Consider the following 15075-nt stretch of genomic DNA (forward strand, 5'->3'; position numbering starts at 1 on the left):
AGTGTTCAGAGCAACACTTCTCTCTGCATTATCTCTACAATAACACCTGTTAAACCTTTTCCCCTGGTCTCCCTGTTTGGTCTTCTGCATTTGGGTCTGAACTTTAGTAAAATCATGACAATTTTCAAATATGTTATTTAAATAAAACAGAGCATACCTTCCCAACCATTATTATTTTGGTTATTGACTCTATATCCTGATTATAAAGTTCATTTTTAGTTTTAGGAAAACTTTATCAAACGTGATGTTTCATAAGGCTTTAACCATTTGAACACTAATCTCAGTTTTATTAGACTTAAACAGATTAGACGTTCAGAAATTTGATGCACAAGTTGCATGAGCAGGAGCCTCATGCATAGACGACTTGCACCTTTGATACTAAAAGCTGGTGGGAGCGAGAAATTTTCAGGAACTTGTTGCGCACAGAAAAAGTCCGGCGTATAAAGTGATGCGTAAACATCTCTATGGAAGCCCCATTGGGCCACTTAAAGGGGAAAAAAAATGCTAGATGGAGTGTAACAATTATGAGATTAAAAGTCATCATTTCAAGTTTCAAGTCAGAATTATGACCTTATTTTTTAATTATCATTATTTTGAAGTATTGTAAACATTGTTTGAATTTCAGAGGTGAGGCAGACACTCACCACTCCTGCTGCGCGGGATCCTGGTCAAGACGCCATTGGCCCTGTCTCTGCTGGGTGAACCGACCGTGGCGTTTTCTACCGAACTCGCCTCACTTCCCTGCTGCTTCAACAGGTCTGTCAGCGTCCTAGACACCCACAAAAACATAAAAATAGTTCACTCAAAAAAGAAAAACAAAATGAAAGGGTTGGATTAAAAACAAGTATGGAGATGTCTCATAACTGATTAAATGTAAAAGTTTTAGACATTCAAGGATTATATTTTTACCTAATTGCCAATAATACATGCATGATGAACAACTATTCCTGATATATCCCTATACAGAAACAAAGACATATTGTGATTTTTATATTAATATAGCTCTGGAAAACTTCACAAGATCCAGCTGTTTCTTCACAGCAGGCAGTGCTGAGCAGCTGAATAAGAGGCACTAAGGCTGTCATGGTCTACTGCACTAGACTCCGGGGTTTTATTTATGTTTTAGTTTTTGCCTTTTAGTGTTATTCTGTGTTTGCTCTTAAGATTGATCCCATTTTGAATTACTTCATAGTTTAACTCTTCCTTGGTGTTTTTTCAGTTATATCATTTTTCAACATTCTTCTGATTTATTTAGTCTTTGCTCTGGTTTTCTTCATTTGTTGTTATCAGCTATCTTTACATTACGTCTCCCCATGGCATGTAAATTATTTAGGTTTTTCCAGTCGTTACCCCATAGTCTAGTTTTCACTTGGTCATTCTATGTTCCTTAGGCTGCGTTCAAATGCAGCGTCTGCTTCTTCTGAAGGCCAGATTCATGGGGCGATTACGTCGTAGCTCAGCGCTGAGGCCTGTTTGGATTGGAAGACTCAGCAGGCATAACAGTCAAAATTTAATTTGGCAACATTATATGCCTATACAGAAAAGACTAAAAAGCATTGGATTATGATAAAATGAGGTTATATACAGCAAACAGTCTTTCTCATAGTGTTAAGAAAGGCGTTTTTGAGCCTAAATAGAATTACAGCATCATGTGCAATGAGCAGACATAGACAGATGTGACGCCATCTGCTGGTAGTACCATGGAACAATCAGAAAGCCGACTAGTGGCCACTTGCTGAATTCAGATTACGATTACGTCATAGGGCGACACCAAGGTCTGTTCAGATTGGAAGACTTCTCGTTATGTGACCAACAAATGTGTCCTTCTTTTTTCCCAATTTGAAGGATGGGTCCGGTGTATCCTACGTAGCCTTGGGTGGGTATCTGCTAGAAATATTTTATTTATACTCCTACTCCGTTTGTGTTTCATGGGTTGTGTACTAATGAACTATTATGATGTATAATGTGTGAGTCATCGCTTATTAACTCTTGCTAAAGATCGTTCCAGATAAAGGTCATGCAACGAATGGGTTGTGAAAGAGGCTTGGATATCCTCTATCACATGTTTCATCTAAACATGTGTTCTTGGAATGAATTTAATGGCAAAACAACCACATGCTTTGTTTGTGCTGAGGTTTAAAGTAAGATCATTTTGTTTTCCCTTTCCCTTAGTACAACCTCAGCTTGTGTAATTAGGGACATCCCCTGACTTCAATAAATAGCGAGGAGAAAGCTGAAGACCGGCAGAGTGGGTTAGAGATTTGTAAACTGTGCGGTCTCCTGTGTAATCTCTGTGCCTTTTTCTTTCCCTGTATGTTTGAATGATGTTTTAGGTGCTTATACCTGACAGCATCCTATGATTCATTATGAGTCTAAGCAAGCCAGCTGCTCCGTGTTCAGAAGAAAAAAGTAAATGGCGCTGAACAGTGGTGAATATTGTAAGTGCAGCTTAATATAATACAAGTAAGTAAAAGATTTTGTCTTGAATGAATGAAAAATAGTTATTTTAACTTATGTGGTGGGTAATGTTTAGTTTATTGAAATGTTTTATCTGTCCTTGTTGAAATGGGTTTTAGCTCAGATTTCAACATCTTTGCAGTGTGGGGACTAAAAATCTGATATAATAAATGTGATGGTACTGCTGCTAAAACGTCTCAAAAATTAGCATGCAGAACAGTAGTTAGTAGTTTGGCATCCATTCTTTCCCTGCTTTGTGAGTCAACTGACACGGTTGCTAGGTGACAGAGCATATGGGTAGTGAAAGCTGGATAAGACTGGACCTATTTGAATCTATAGCCAAACACATCTGTCCTCCTTATTTTCACAAACCTCTAAGGACCCAGTCCAGGTGGGCTCGGTCGTTCAGAGGACGCAGCCACTGAGATCAAACACAGCCATAGTCATCAGTCTCCTCTCCTTTTTGTGTCATTAAATTTTTCTAGCACCATTGTATTTCCTAGTTATTCATTGTTGCCTCCCTAGTGCCCCCTTCCGTCTGCTTTGTTTCCTACCAGCTCCTTCTCAGCACACCTGCCCCCAGTTAGCTCATTACTCCAGTTATTGTTCTATCAGGGCGGGTGTGTTCGGTTTCAGTGCCAGCATCCTCCAAGGACCCTGTCTACCTGGACTCGTTCCTTGGAGGTCCATGAGAATAAGGAGGCCAGAAGAGTTTGGCTATGAATTCAAACAGGTTCAGCCTTCTTTGGCTTTCACCGCCTGTACGCTCTGTCACCTAGCAACCTTTACAGTTGACACACAAAGCAGGAAAAGAATGGATGCAGAACTTCTATATATATATTTTCAAGGAGCTTCAGCAGCATCATCGCAAATATCAGATTTATAGTCCCCGCACTGCAGAGATATGAGAATCTGAGCTTAAATGTCAGCAAAGCCCATTTACACAGAAACAGGTAAAACCTTTCAATAAACCAAACTTTAACTGCCATATATCTGACTCAATAACCATTTAAAACAATATATTTTTTAATTAATTTCAAACGAAACTATTCACATACTTGTATTATATTAAACTGCACTTCCAATATTCACCACTGTTCGGCACCATTTACCTTTGTCCTCTGAGCACGGAGCAGCCGGCTTGCTTGGTCTCGCAATGAATCATGGGATACCCAAGGCTGTGAAGGATACAGCAGACCTGTCCTTTAAAAGGGGCAAAAAGAGAGACAAGTTTGTCAGCCGCATAACGAGCAATCTTCTAATCCGAACAGGACTCGGCACAGAGCTATGACATAATCTGCCTATGAATCTGGCCTTTGGAGGATTTTTGGGTCTATTATTAGTTTGATGGTGAGATAAAATCATATCTTTCTTGCAATTATCATACAATTACATCACTTTATTTCTTTCTGGACCTTTAAACCATTCAACATTCCTATTTCCTAACACACTCGGCTCTCATTGATCTGTTGAGTTTGTCCATGATTTTATGGCGCCAAACATCGAGTTTGACATCAGCCTTTCAACTTCCATAAGCAGCATTATTGAAGTGTTAAAAGTTTGGAAGAAACATCATATCCTGGACTTTATTTCATTTTTTTTTTCTCCCCCAAAAAGAAATATGTGTATTTTCTTCTCCCAGGATTCAAACTCAAAACCTTAGTCTTGCAGGGCAAAAGGGCTAACAGCTGTACCACCATGCTATCCCTTCAAAAGAAGATCATTCCAAAAAAATGAGTTGATGTTTTTTTTTATATATATATATATATATAAACATATATTAATAGTTTGAAATGCACACATACAAAAAATGTTTTCCTGGCCAACAGCAATTTGTCATTTTCTCTTAAGGTCTGACCCAAGAGGTCCAATTTTAATAAATTGTTATGGCTTTGCTGAAAAAAAGCGACATGAAATTAGAAAAAACTAAATGTTGCAGGTTCTTAGGTTGATTTTGCAGTTGTCAAAATCTGATTTAAAGCAAAGTTGTTTATTTTCTTATCTTCATATTCAAAATATTTGTGTGTCCCTCAGTGTAAATATACATTTCATTCAGCCATACATTACTGGAGGCCATTTTTCCTACATGACATCTGTGCAACATGGATACATTTAAACCCTCTGGCTCTTGATGTGTTCCAGATGCAAGAAATACTTCTAAAAAAATGTGGTTCACTTACATACTTACAATAATGTCTTGATATTTACATTCATCCCCATAAAGGTGGAGATGAATGTAGAGTCTGGTAAGTGTTGATGCATTTCTACATCTACACTTCCTGCATTTAAAAGTCAGGTCCAAACCTGTCTTCATTTTGGCAAGAAGGAGGCATGTTTGCAATGACAGACAGGAGGGGGAGCACAATTCATGGATGTGGTAGCATGAACAAAATTATTGGAGACCTCTCATCTACATTGATTGTGCAATTCTCCCAATTAGGATGATAAGAGAGATCTTCTTCCTCTGATCCATGATCTCCCTAAAAGATGCTGCATCACCACAACCAGAAAGATTTTTGCCCCTGAGGTCAGAGAACAAATATAGTCTGCAGAGAAAAGCAGCACATTTCCACCCATGGGTCCCAAACTTTTCTTGGTGGGCCCCCCTTTAATTTAAAAGAACATTTTTGCATCCCCATCACTAATTAATTTAAAAGTTAAACATGAATTGCAATAAACCACACTCCAAGAAAATGAACTAAAGTCTCTATTAAATCATAAAACTGTCTCTTTGAAGGAGCAATTATTTAACATTTATACTATTAACTGTGTGACAAAACTTGATATTACCATCAATATATTTAAATATATATTTTTTGAATTACATATAATTCAGTTATTCGTGTGCAACCAGATATATATCCTGGTTTTACTTAAAGAATGTAATTATGGTAATAAAATTACTTATTTCAATCATTAACTCACTAAAGAATGCTAATACACATCTTTAAAAGAAATGTTTTATGATTTTTCTGAGAAAGTTTGATGCTTTTTACATTTTCTCCGTTAAACTGCTTCTCTGACGTCATCCTGGGACATGCTCAGCAGTCCTGCTAAATCTAATTAAACCAGGTTTATCTGCATTTTAGTTGTTTCCTTTCTTTAGATTACGTTTTATATACCATAATGTTAACACAAAAAGAAAAACTAAAACTCAAAAAGACTAGATTTATGTTTAAATCCAAAGCTGGAAAAAGTTAGCTCCTGGAAGGAGCATAGGATCCAATTTCCTGAACACATCGGGAACAGAGTGATAAAACAGAAAGGATTTTAAGGCATTTGTTGTCTCAGGAAATACATTATTAACCTTTAACACATTATAGTTTAGTATATTTACTATTTTTAGGGAGGGAAAAACGTAATTTAGGTCTTTTTTACAAAATAAAATCAAGGGTGACCCGGATGTATATCTGGTTGTGAAAATGAGCATAAGTTATGGATGGTGCTTCAAGAACAGATTGGGTAGAGACAGGCATCCTCCCAATGACCACCGTTAACACATTTTATACAATGATTCTCATCCCCCGAGCACTCACAGTGCTCAAACCATGATACACAGAAAACAGATTTGCAGACATCCTACAGTTAAGTGCCTTGCCTAAGGGCATACAGAAATTTCAATTCCATTTCAGATCTATCCATCCATCCTTTTTCTGACAGGCGTATCCCAAGCGGGGTAGCGAGGGGTGCCTATCTCCAGCTGTCTACAGGTGAGAGGCGGGGTCCACCCTGGATAGTTCTACAGTCCATTGCAGGGCGCCACAGAGACAAACAGGACAAACAACCATTCACACACACACTCACACCTAAGAAGGATTTAGAGAAGCCAATTATCCTAACAGTCATGTTTTTGGACTGTGGGAGGATGCTGGAGTACCCAGAGAGAACCCATGCATGCTCAGGAAGAATATGCAAACTCCATGCAGAAAGACCCCGGGCCGGGACAGCAGTGCTACCAACTGTTCCACTAAGCAGCCCATTCACCAGATCATACAGTCAAATTGATTCACTTAGCTACAGCTAGAGAACTAACACTGCATGTTAGCCTGAAACTGGATTGAGATTATAAAATACTTTAAGCCACAGGATGACTCCAATCACAGATGCAAGGGAACGGTTTAGATATCAGCATTTTAGGATAGAGTAAAATAGAATAGAATCTAAAATCCCTTTATTGCCCCACAATGGGTAAATTGTGGTGCTGCAGCAGTAAAACCATTACAGCAAAGGTCGTCACACAAACATGGACCTGAAAAGTGTGTACAAATAACAAAATAAGTGACAGAATGACTTTACAGTATTTTTATAAATATAAATACTTAGCAGTCATCAGAAGAATAATTAACCAATATACAGCTGTGGATATTTTTACAGTAGTAGATACGGGGAAATAGCAGCAATACCAGAGATGTGCAACATGACAGCATCATGTTATCTAAGTGACTTTGATACTGTACCAATCAGCATCAATGTAACAACCTATTAAGATTGGAGGGAACAGTGATGATTATAAAGTCTTACAGCTGGTGGGAGGAAGGATCTGTGATAACGCTCCCTGGTGCATTTAGGATTTAGTCTGTCATTGAAAGGTTTTCAGGTGTTAAAATGGTGCAGTCCAGGTCCAGACCTAGAATTTTGCAACAAGACTTTGAAATGAATGTCCGCTGCTGCTCTTCTGTTAACTACTAAAGCTCATGTAGCAGAATAACTGACTTGACAGCCAAAGGCTACTTGTTCATGGTCAGCCAGCTTCTCTCATGAAGTATCTGTAGGTGTGATGATCATCAGTATATAGTCATGGAGAACTATGAAACGAGTGTTTTCATGTTGTATTTCCTTTTCATTGTTGAAACTGCATGAACTGCATCAACTTAAGTGAACTCTATTTATAGAGCATCAGGAAATGATATTCATTCATTCAAATTCATATTTCAGTGATTCAGAATCTGTTTAAATACATTAAACATGCTTGCATGTCTTTGATCGTGACACTTTTCTCTGCTCACACATTTGAATCACACGACAAAGGACCCAAACATTACATAAAAAATCGAACTTCTTTCCTCTCAAACACCTTTTGTTACATTTTCTCTCAGGTTTGTCTTGATCTCTTTCTTTGTTGCAGGTCTTTAAATGGACCCTCTCCCTGCCGCTCCTTCCTGTTTGACTCATTGCCTTAAAGCTCTGCGCGCTCTTCTCTCAGCTCGCTGCTCAAGCAACTTGCTGATTTAGACTTTTAATCTCCAACAAAATCTACACCTGTCTCCAGGCTAGATGGCATTAATAGAGCGTTGGCTGAGCTTCATTAGAATTTCAGATGATGCCTCAGAAAGAGTAAGAACTGAGTCAAAAGGAGCAACACGGGGTAAATAGAAGCTGTTTTTGACAGTTGAGTTGTGTGATTTACATAAGTTAGAAAGTTAGAGCCAGAATCTTTTATTAAAGAATTTACAGATTATATACATAACGTTAAAAATCAACCACAGGTAACCAGTTTTTGAGCTTTGGAAAGTTTAGCCTCAGACCTTTCTGATGACTTAATAGAAATAAATAAAATGCTGTATAGATGTTTTCCTTAATAAAAAAAAAATTAGCAAAGAAATAAAAGAAACAAACTTAAACATCAGCCTCGGGGCGCTCTAAAAGAAACAGAAAATTAGAGTTGATGAGAAACATTTCCGTCACAACTGCATAAAAAAAAAAAAATTATAAATAAGACATTCAAACTACCGTATTCCCTATTTTGCCGTGTTTGTTTCCAAGTCTAAAAACACATTTGTAACGTGTTATATTATAACTTAACATTTTGCGAGGCATCACAACCTGTCAGGTCATATTTGAGATGAACAGATTAAATTATCAGATCAGTGCATCGCTAGTTTGTACTGCTTCTTTTTTCCCACCCTTTATGATAAACCGACTGAGTGAATCTTCATCAGTGCAGATAGAGCATCTGCATAGCTTTGCATGAGATTAAACAATAAAAATGCAGGTGGCAGGTAATGGCAAGATTGCTAGCTTCCTCTCTTATTCCATGGAGAGGTTGATGTTAATACAAAACTGTCACGATCTTGGAGCTGATATCTGGTTACTCATTTCACTCACCTGCCTATCTCCACCCAGTTCTCTTTACCACTCATCTTTTCCACCTTCTTCAGCCTCTATTTAATCAGCCTTCAGAACAGTCATCAGTGCTAGAATATTTGAGCCTGTGGTGAGAGTTCCCCAGCGTAGCTGAGTTTTCTGATTGTCTGATCCAGACCCGTTCTGCCTCTGGACCTTTGAGCCTGCTTGTCCCCATTCTGATCTGTTTGCCTGACCTGTCTTCGGGCTCCTGACAGATTTCTGCCTGCCTGTGAACCAAACCTGGAACTGTTTACCGACTTTGTTCTAGATATCCCTTCGGCACCTCTTTGGACCTCTGTTCTTCTGACTATCGAGCACATCTTCGACACTGGGTTTGGCTTCACCCTCTGGATTATCTCTTCTTCTCTTCTCTGCTCGGTTCTGATCTCCCGCCTGTCCTCCGACCTACAAGATATCATGGTCTTGAACTCTGTGGGTGGAGACTGCCATATCTTGTTGGCAGATGAGTGGCCGGAACCAACCACATCCTCTGGGCACGGACTGAACTATAAAACCAGAGGTTCCTGCCTTTGAGGCCGACCATGTTCACTGCAGTTCTGTTTTGGATAAGAGATCTTAAATACCGGGTCCTATTATTCTGAGCCTGACACAAAACTAAAACAGCTAAGTTTGAAAACGGAAACAGTAAACCACTTTAAATGTCAAAAGCTTTGCTGCTGCACAATTGAATTGAAAGTCAAATGTTTTTATGCTCCAATATCAGATTCAAGGGATGGTGATTTCAGAAGTTATCCACCAAACGGGACAAGGAATAAAATATTTACTGTAAAATCAACCCAAATCGTTCTCGGTTATCACCCAGGACTGAAGTAACATTCATTATAAACAATCAGTCCTTTCCATCAACAACATCTAACTTCATGATTACGTCCTCTGTTCTGTCACAAATAGAAGCCTTTCAAGTCAGTGTGGCAATTTCTACCAACTCTGTTTCAGTGCAACATGAAGCACAGCCTCCCTCTGTGTCCATCTTACATATGGATTGAGTGTATTTGTGACAGATGCAGAGAAAAATGCATCTAAAATCAGATAAGCTAGACAGGGTGTGAGAAAAAAGGAAAGAAAAGTCATAAATTTCAAAATAAGAGGCCTTACATGGACGGGTCAGCAATGTTTTGGGGATGTAAAATTAATATAAAATTATTAAATCTGCAACAACAAAACAAAATGTCAAAAATGATTTAAAAATGACAAAATAAAATCTAAAAAAAAGAAGAAATTAAATATTAAAAAAAGAAAAAAAAAATATTAGAAAACAGTTTATTTATTCTTAAACCTTCTCTTAATTTAAACACTGTCAAGGCTTTATTACCTGATTGTATTTTCTTTTAACATGTTCTTTGTTTGCAACAATAATAGAAGAAAACTCACTCCATACTAGCAGGAGGAATGTGGCGTCTGTTTGGAACATTGTTCCTATTTTATACAGTAGCTGTCATTATTACTTATTAATCCTAAATTTGCATATCGTCATGTGTGCTTGAGACAGATGTACAACGGTTTGATTGTTTTATAAAAATGTGCTATGATAACATAAAAAAGAGTCATCATCTTCATTTAACAACTTTTATCCATATTACACTTTACTTATTCCTTGATAGAAACTAAAAGTGAACTAACACTGCATCTGTTAGATGATCTTTTGTTGCAAAACTCTGATTTGATGTACATCAAACGCTTCCACTGCCCACGAATGCTCCTCAGATTAAATCAGCAACTGCTCTTTAGTAATGATGGAATTATATGACAGAATCCCTGGATCCTCTGTTTGATTTATGGTTTCCCATCACATTTCATGCTTGGTGAGATGAGACTTTGCTAATGTTCTGTAACAACCAATTACCAGATTAGATCGCACACAGTGATTAGTCACAACTCTACTTCATCCAGGATTTTTTACTCATTGGCAGTTCACTTTGGATTAACTGGACTCTCATTTTCAAGAACAAGAACATGGGCCATAGATCTATATTACAGATAGAACAGTTTTACAGGCAGAAGTTCAGTGAAGTCCTTCCACAATGACAGTTAAAATATCCTTTCCTGTTTTCTGCCACTAACAGATCTGTGTCGGGAATAGTGGATACATGTTGAGGACCTGAATGCAGAGCTGAAGAGGAAGACATTATTTCTTGGAAACCTTTATGAGAAATCTAGAAGAAACTCTGGAACCAAAAAGGAGGAATAAACCGAAGGAATGAAGAAGATCCAGCTAACAGACTGTAGAGGAGGAGTATATATGCCAAACAGAACAAGGAATGGATTAATCATCTGATTGGGAGCACGTGTGGACAGAAGGGTCTAGAAGGGAGCTAGGAGAAGGAAGAATGGCACAAGGGAGCAACAGAGAGTAAAGAAGAAATATATAAGAGCTTAAATATAATTAGAAATAACTTGGATGAGAATAAATGGAAGTGAAACTGAGACACAGAATGACACACATGAAAGTGTAAATGAAAACCCAAAGTAAAAGAGAAAGGGCAGAATCATATAAATCTGACTATTTGCTTTCTAGAATTTTTCCCGATTTACTAAAAACCAGCAAACAGAAGAAAATAGACATCTCTATCTAGAATTAGGTTTAATTAACCTCAGATGTAACAGCATTTCCGTCACTGTATCTCAGAAGAATTCAAGGCAACTTCCCGGTCAGTAAATTCAAAGTTACTATGACAACACATGATTTACGCACATACACACATGCTTGTTGTTGCTTTCACACATTTGTTAACTTTATTTTAAGAAATATGTGATCTCATTTAAGGTTAATCTAAAACTATTTTGTCATAAAATGTTTGTGCAGCCTGTTTAAAGGTTAAAATGATGTCTCATCATATATATACCGTATATATATATATATATATATATATATATATATATATATATATATATAATAGCATACATATAAGCAGGAACTTGGAAAATGAATACTGACAGGGTAATACAAACTACCTCTATAGTGTTATAAATGAAATAAATAATCAGAGTTCTTAAAAGGTTTTGGAAAACTAAACTTATAACTCCCCAGAGTTCCCTCTTACTAGAAAAAGTCGTAGATCTGGAATCCAGGACAGTCTTCAGGGACCTTGTCAGCTGGAGTGAGAACAATCAGCTTTAGCTCAAAACCAGAAGAACAAAGGTGGAAAACCACTGCACACTGGTGAACATTCAGTGATCGGACATAGCGATGGTGTGTCACGACTCAGAACAGAGGCGCAGTATTTAGGGAAGACAGACAGTGGAATTACTCAAAAAGTGTTTAATTAAATAAACAGGTATTTGATAACAGCATCTAGGACATCTGAGGCAGGAATCTCTGGTTTAAAAGTTCAGTCCAAGCCCAGAGAAAGACGTAGGATCTACCCCAACCAGGCAGAATTGGACAGGTGAATGAGATGAGTAATTAAACCAGTCACCAGCACCAAGATCTTGACATGTTGGACACTTAGAAATTAATGGTTGTCACATAGACCATAAATTGGACTGAACAGTAAACATTGATGACCTCTACCAGAAGTGGCAGAGACACCTAAACCTGCTGAAAAAACTGAGGTCATTCAGAGTATGCAGGATAATCTTAGAGACATCTTATGACTATGTGGTGGCCTCAGCCTTTAATGATCTTGGTACCTTTAGGCTGGGTCTTTTGCCTTTTTGCTCTCCTCTGCTTTGCTCCGCCAGTGTTCATTAGCTCTCAAAACATCCGTCTGTTCCTACTGCTATTTAATCCTCTGGACCCCAGCCTTTGGGGCCAGATCATTGAAGCTACCAAGCAAGTGCAGCAGGTAACACTACTGCTTTATTCCACCATACATTTCTGTATAACACACCCATTATTCTTAAATAAACATCAAATCTGAAATAAACAATACTGCGCTCAGCCATTTTGGAAGTGGTACGTCAAATGTTTTTCTCTTTTCTTCTGCCTTGCTGCTTGTTGTGTTGATCACTGCGCCTCTTTGGTTTATTGGAGTACTGTAGCTTCATCCGCATCAACTATAAAAGGCTCTTCTATGGGCTCACAGCGCACACAGACCGACGTGACAACCCAACGCACAAGTATATTTCAGCCTTGATGATGTAATACACCAAGGTGACAAGAAATTAAATATTTCTATGAAATATTCTTAGCTAAAAACCTGGTTGGCATTAATCGATGTCAGCTTAGCCAACATCCTTCTCTCCCCAATTTCCTTATTGGAGGCCAGCGGACAGCCCAGCATTCCTGATGTTGCCCCCTGCTTAAAAAATGGCTGTGTCAGAGAACTAAGAACATGGGACCCAGAATTCAGGCGAGACAGATGGTGATACAGTATATTCAAAAGAGAGTTTATTAATTTAATGTGCAGCTTCCTGTCTGCTTCAGCGGGCTCTGTGGAAACTGCAGGAGTAGAGGCCCAGGTCAGTAAATTCAAAACTCAAACGATGGATAATAATGAGCATGAAAACCACAAAGTAGTCTAGTTGTAAAAAAAAAAATAATAATAAGGGGGATGGTGGATTTTTTTTCTTTTTAGGAAGCATTCATAGTCTAATAAATATTGTCTATTAACCTAAAGCAGCGGTCACCAACCTTTTTACAGTTGAGGGCTAATTCAGGGGTACTGAGTCACAAGAAGGGCTACCAATACTGACCTATGAATTGTAAGGGTCAACGTTCACCTAAACTTTATACATCATAAACATATCTTTATCGTTTCTTTAAATTTATAATTTTCTTTTAGACATTTTTATTTTGAAATCTCTATAAATGCTTAAATGCCATATATGATTAAATGATGAAATGTTTTATAACCCTATAAAAAAAAGAAGAGCAACAGAATACAGTGAAATTTCAAACATAGCTCACTGTTGAGTTGTTCTATTTTCAGAAGACTCTATGGACACCCCTTGTGGTCCTTGAGGGCCCCTTGGTGCCCGCGGGGTCCATGTTGGTGACCCCTGACCTAAAGCAATATGCATGGTCTGGTTGTTCCATGTCATTAATCTTGACCAAGGCACCTTATACTGCAGTCAATCCCTGGACTGGCATGGCTATCACTGCCTCTACAGAGTTAGGGACTAAGTCGCACATAGATCAGCTTCATAGTGATGGTAGGACACTGTTTTTTTTTTAAAGAAGTGGGATGCCAATCCCCCTCTCATCCCCCCTAAACTCGAGTACTGGACGCCTGTCATTGCTGAACAATCTGCCTTGACCCTCAAATAATCATGGGAAACGTTTTGCCATGAAAGCTACTCCAGACCCATCCCCCTAGTCCTGAAAAAGAAGGACACATTTATTTGCCACATTGGAAGGAGTTTTAGAAGGTAAAGCTTGGACAGTGATTATAGATTTATATATTATGAGTTCTGTGACCCAAAATAAAACTTTTAAGAAGTCTGTANTTCTGTGACCCAAAATAAAACTTTTAAGAAGTCTGTATATGAGTGTAGCTTTTTTAAAGTCGAGTCAAGTTTGAAAATATAAATCTTAAAATGACTGAGAAGCCGTGTGACGGCTACAGATGAGTATCTCCCCACACTCAAATAGACAAAGCCACTTCAACAAATAAATAGCCTCAGGTCACAGTGGAAGCTGACCTACTTTAGGTTTGTATGTTGCCAGCAAAGCCTGGAAGGTAAGCAAAGGAGTGAAGAAGTCAGGTCAGTTGTCATTTCTGATGATCCTGGAATCCGTCAACATGTTTGATGTTTCTGTTTGGGAAGAGTTTTCCCAAACGGTGATGCAGGAACATACGTTAGGTACGCTCAGCACAGAGGCATGCATGCATGCACGTACGCAGGGTCGCACAAACAAGTGGTACAGAAAACTCCTGCAGCTAATCAAAAGGTGAAAGTTCAGCAAAAAGTAAAGAACTTTTCCAACATTTTAGAATGCATAAATATTATTTTACTATATATCTTGCAGTTTCTTTTTTAGTTTGTTCAATACATGTGCTTATTTTTATTGATAGTGAATCATGCATATGTGCAAAGAAAACTGCACATATGCGTGATTCACTCATTCGGCTTTCTGCATAGATCAGGAAGTGATTCATTCAGTCTAAAAAAAACCTCAATAAACACATTTTGACCTGATATGAAAATAAAATGAAGTCAATGCTCTATGAGTAATACAGTTGATGCCCAAAGCTATCCTAAAGTCCAATTCTAAATGTAAAGGAACTGAAAATGCAGTAACGGCTATTTCAGAAAGCTGCAGGTTTATTATCAACAAGTTATTTGTCAGTATCTATCTATCTATCTATCTATTGTTAAAGGAAGAAATTACTCTAAAATAGTTAACTTTGGAAAAAGGTTGGCTTCTCTCTTCCTGTCCCAGGTTCCTCTCGGCGAGCTGCGTGTGGCCACAAGGAAAACCAGCATTGCGTGTTGACGTTACAGAGTTTAATCCAATATAAGACAATGCATAAACTTAGAAATAAGACAATGCACAAACTTACACCAGAAACTGCAGAACAACGGAGA

The 15075-nt window shown here is 38.0% G+C and overlaps 1 protein-coding gene across 1 annotated transcript in view; it reads right to left on the minus strand.

The window, feature by feature from the left end:
* LOC107092872 (protein shisa-9-like) overlaps positions 1 to 15075 on the minus strand; it is a 47665-nt gene that overhangs the window by 22174 nt on the left and 10416 nt on the right. Inside the window, exon 2 of the mRNA XM_015387560.1 lies at positions 645 to 769. Within this exon, the coding sequence (XP_015243046.1) occupies positions 645 to 769 (125 nt within the window). The remainder of the gene's footprint in view (positions 1 to 644; positions 770 to 15075) is intronic.

This window comes from Cyprinodon variegatus, unplaced genomic scaffold (genome assembly GCF_000732505.1).
Source record: "Cyprinodon variegatus isolate N-32 unplaced genomic scaffold, C_variegatus-1.0 Scaffold398, whole genome shotgun sequence".
Taxonomy (NCBI): domain Eukaryota; kingdom Metazoa; phylum Chordata; class Actinopteri; order Cyprinodontiformes; family Cyprinodontidae; genus Cyprinodon; species Cyprinodon variegatus.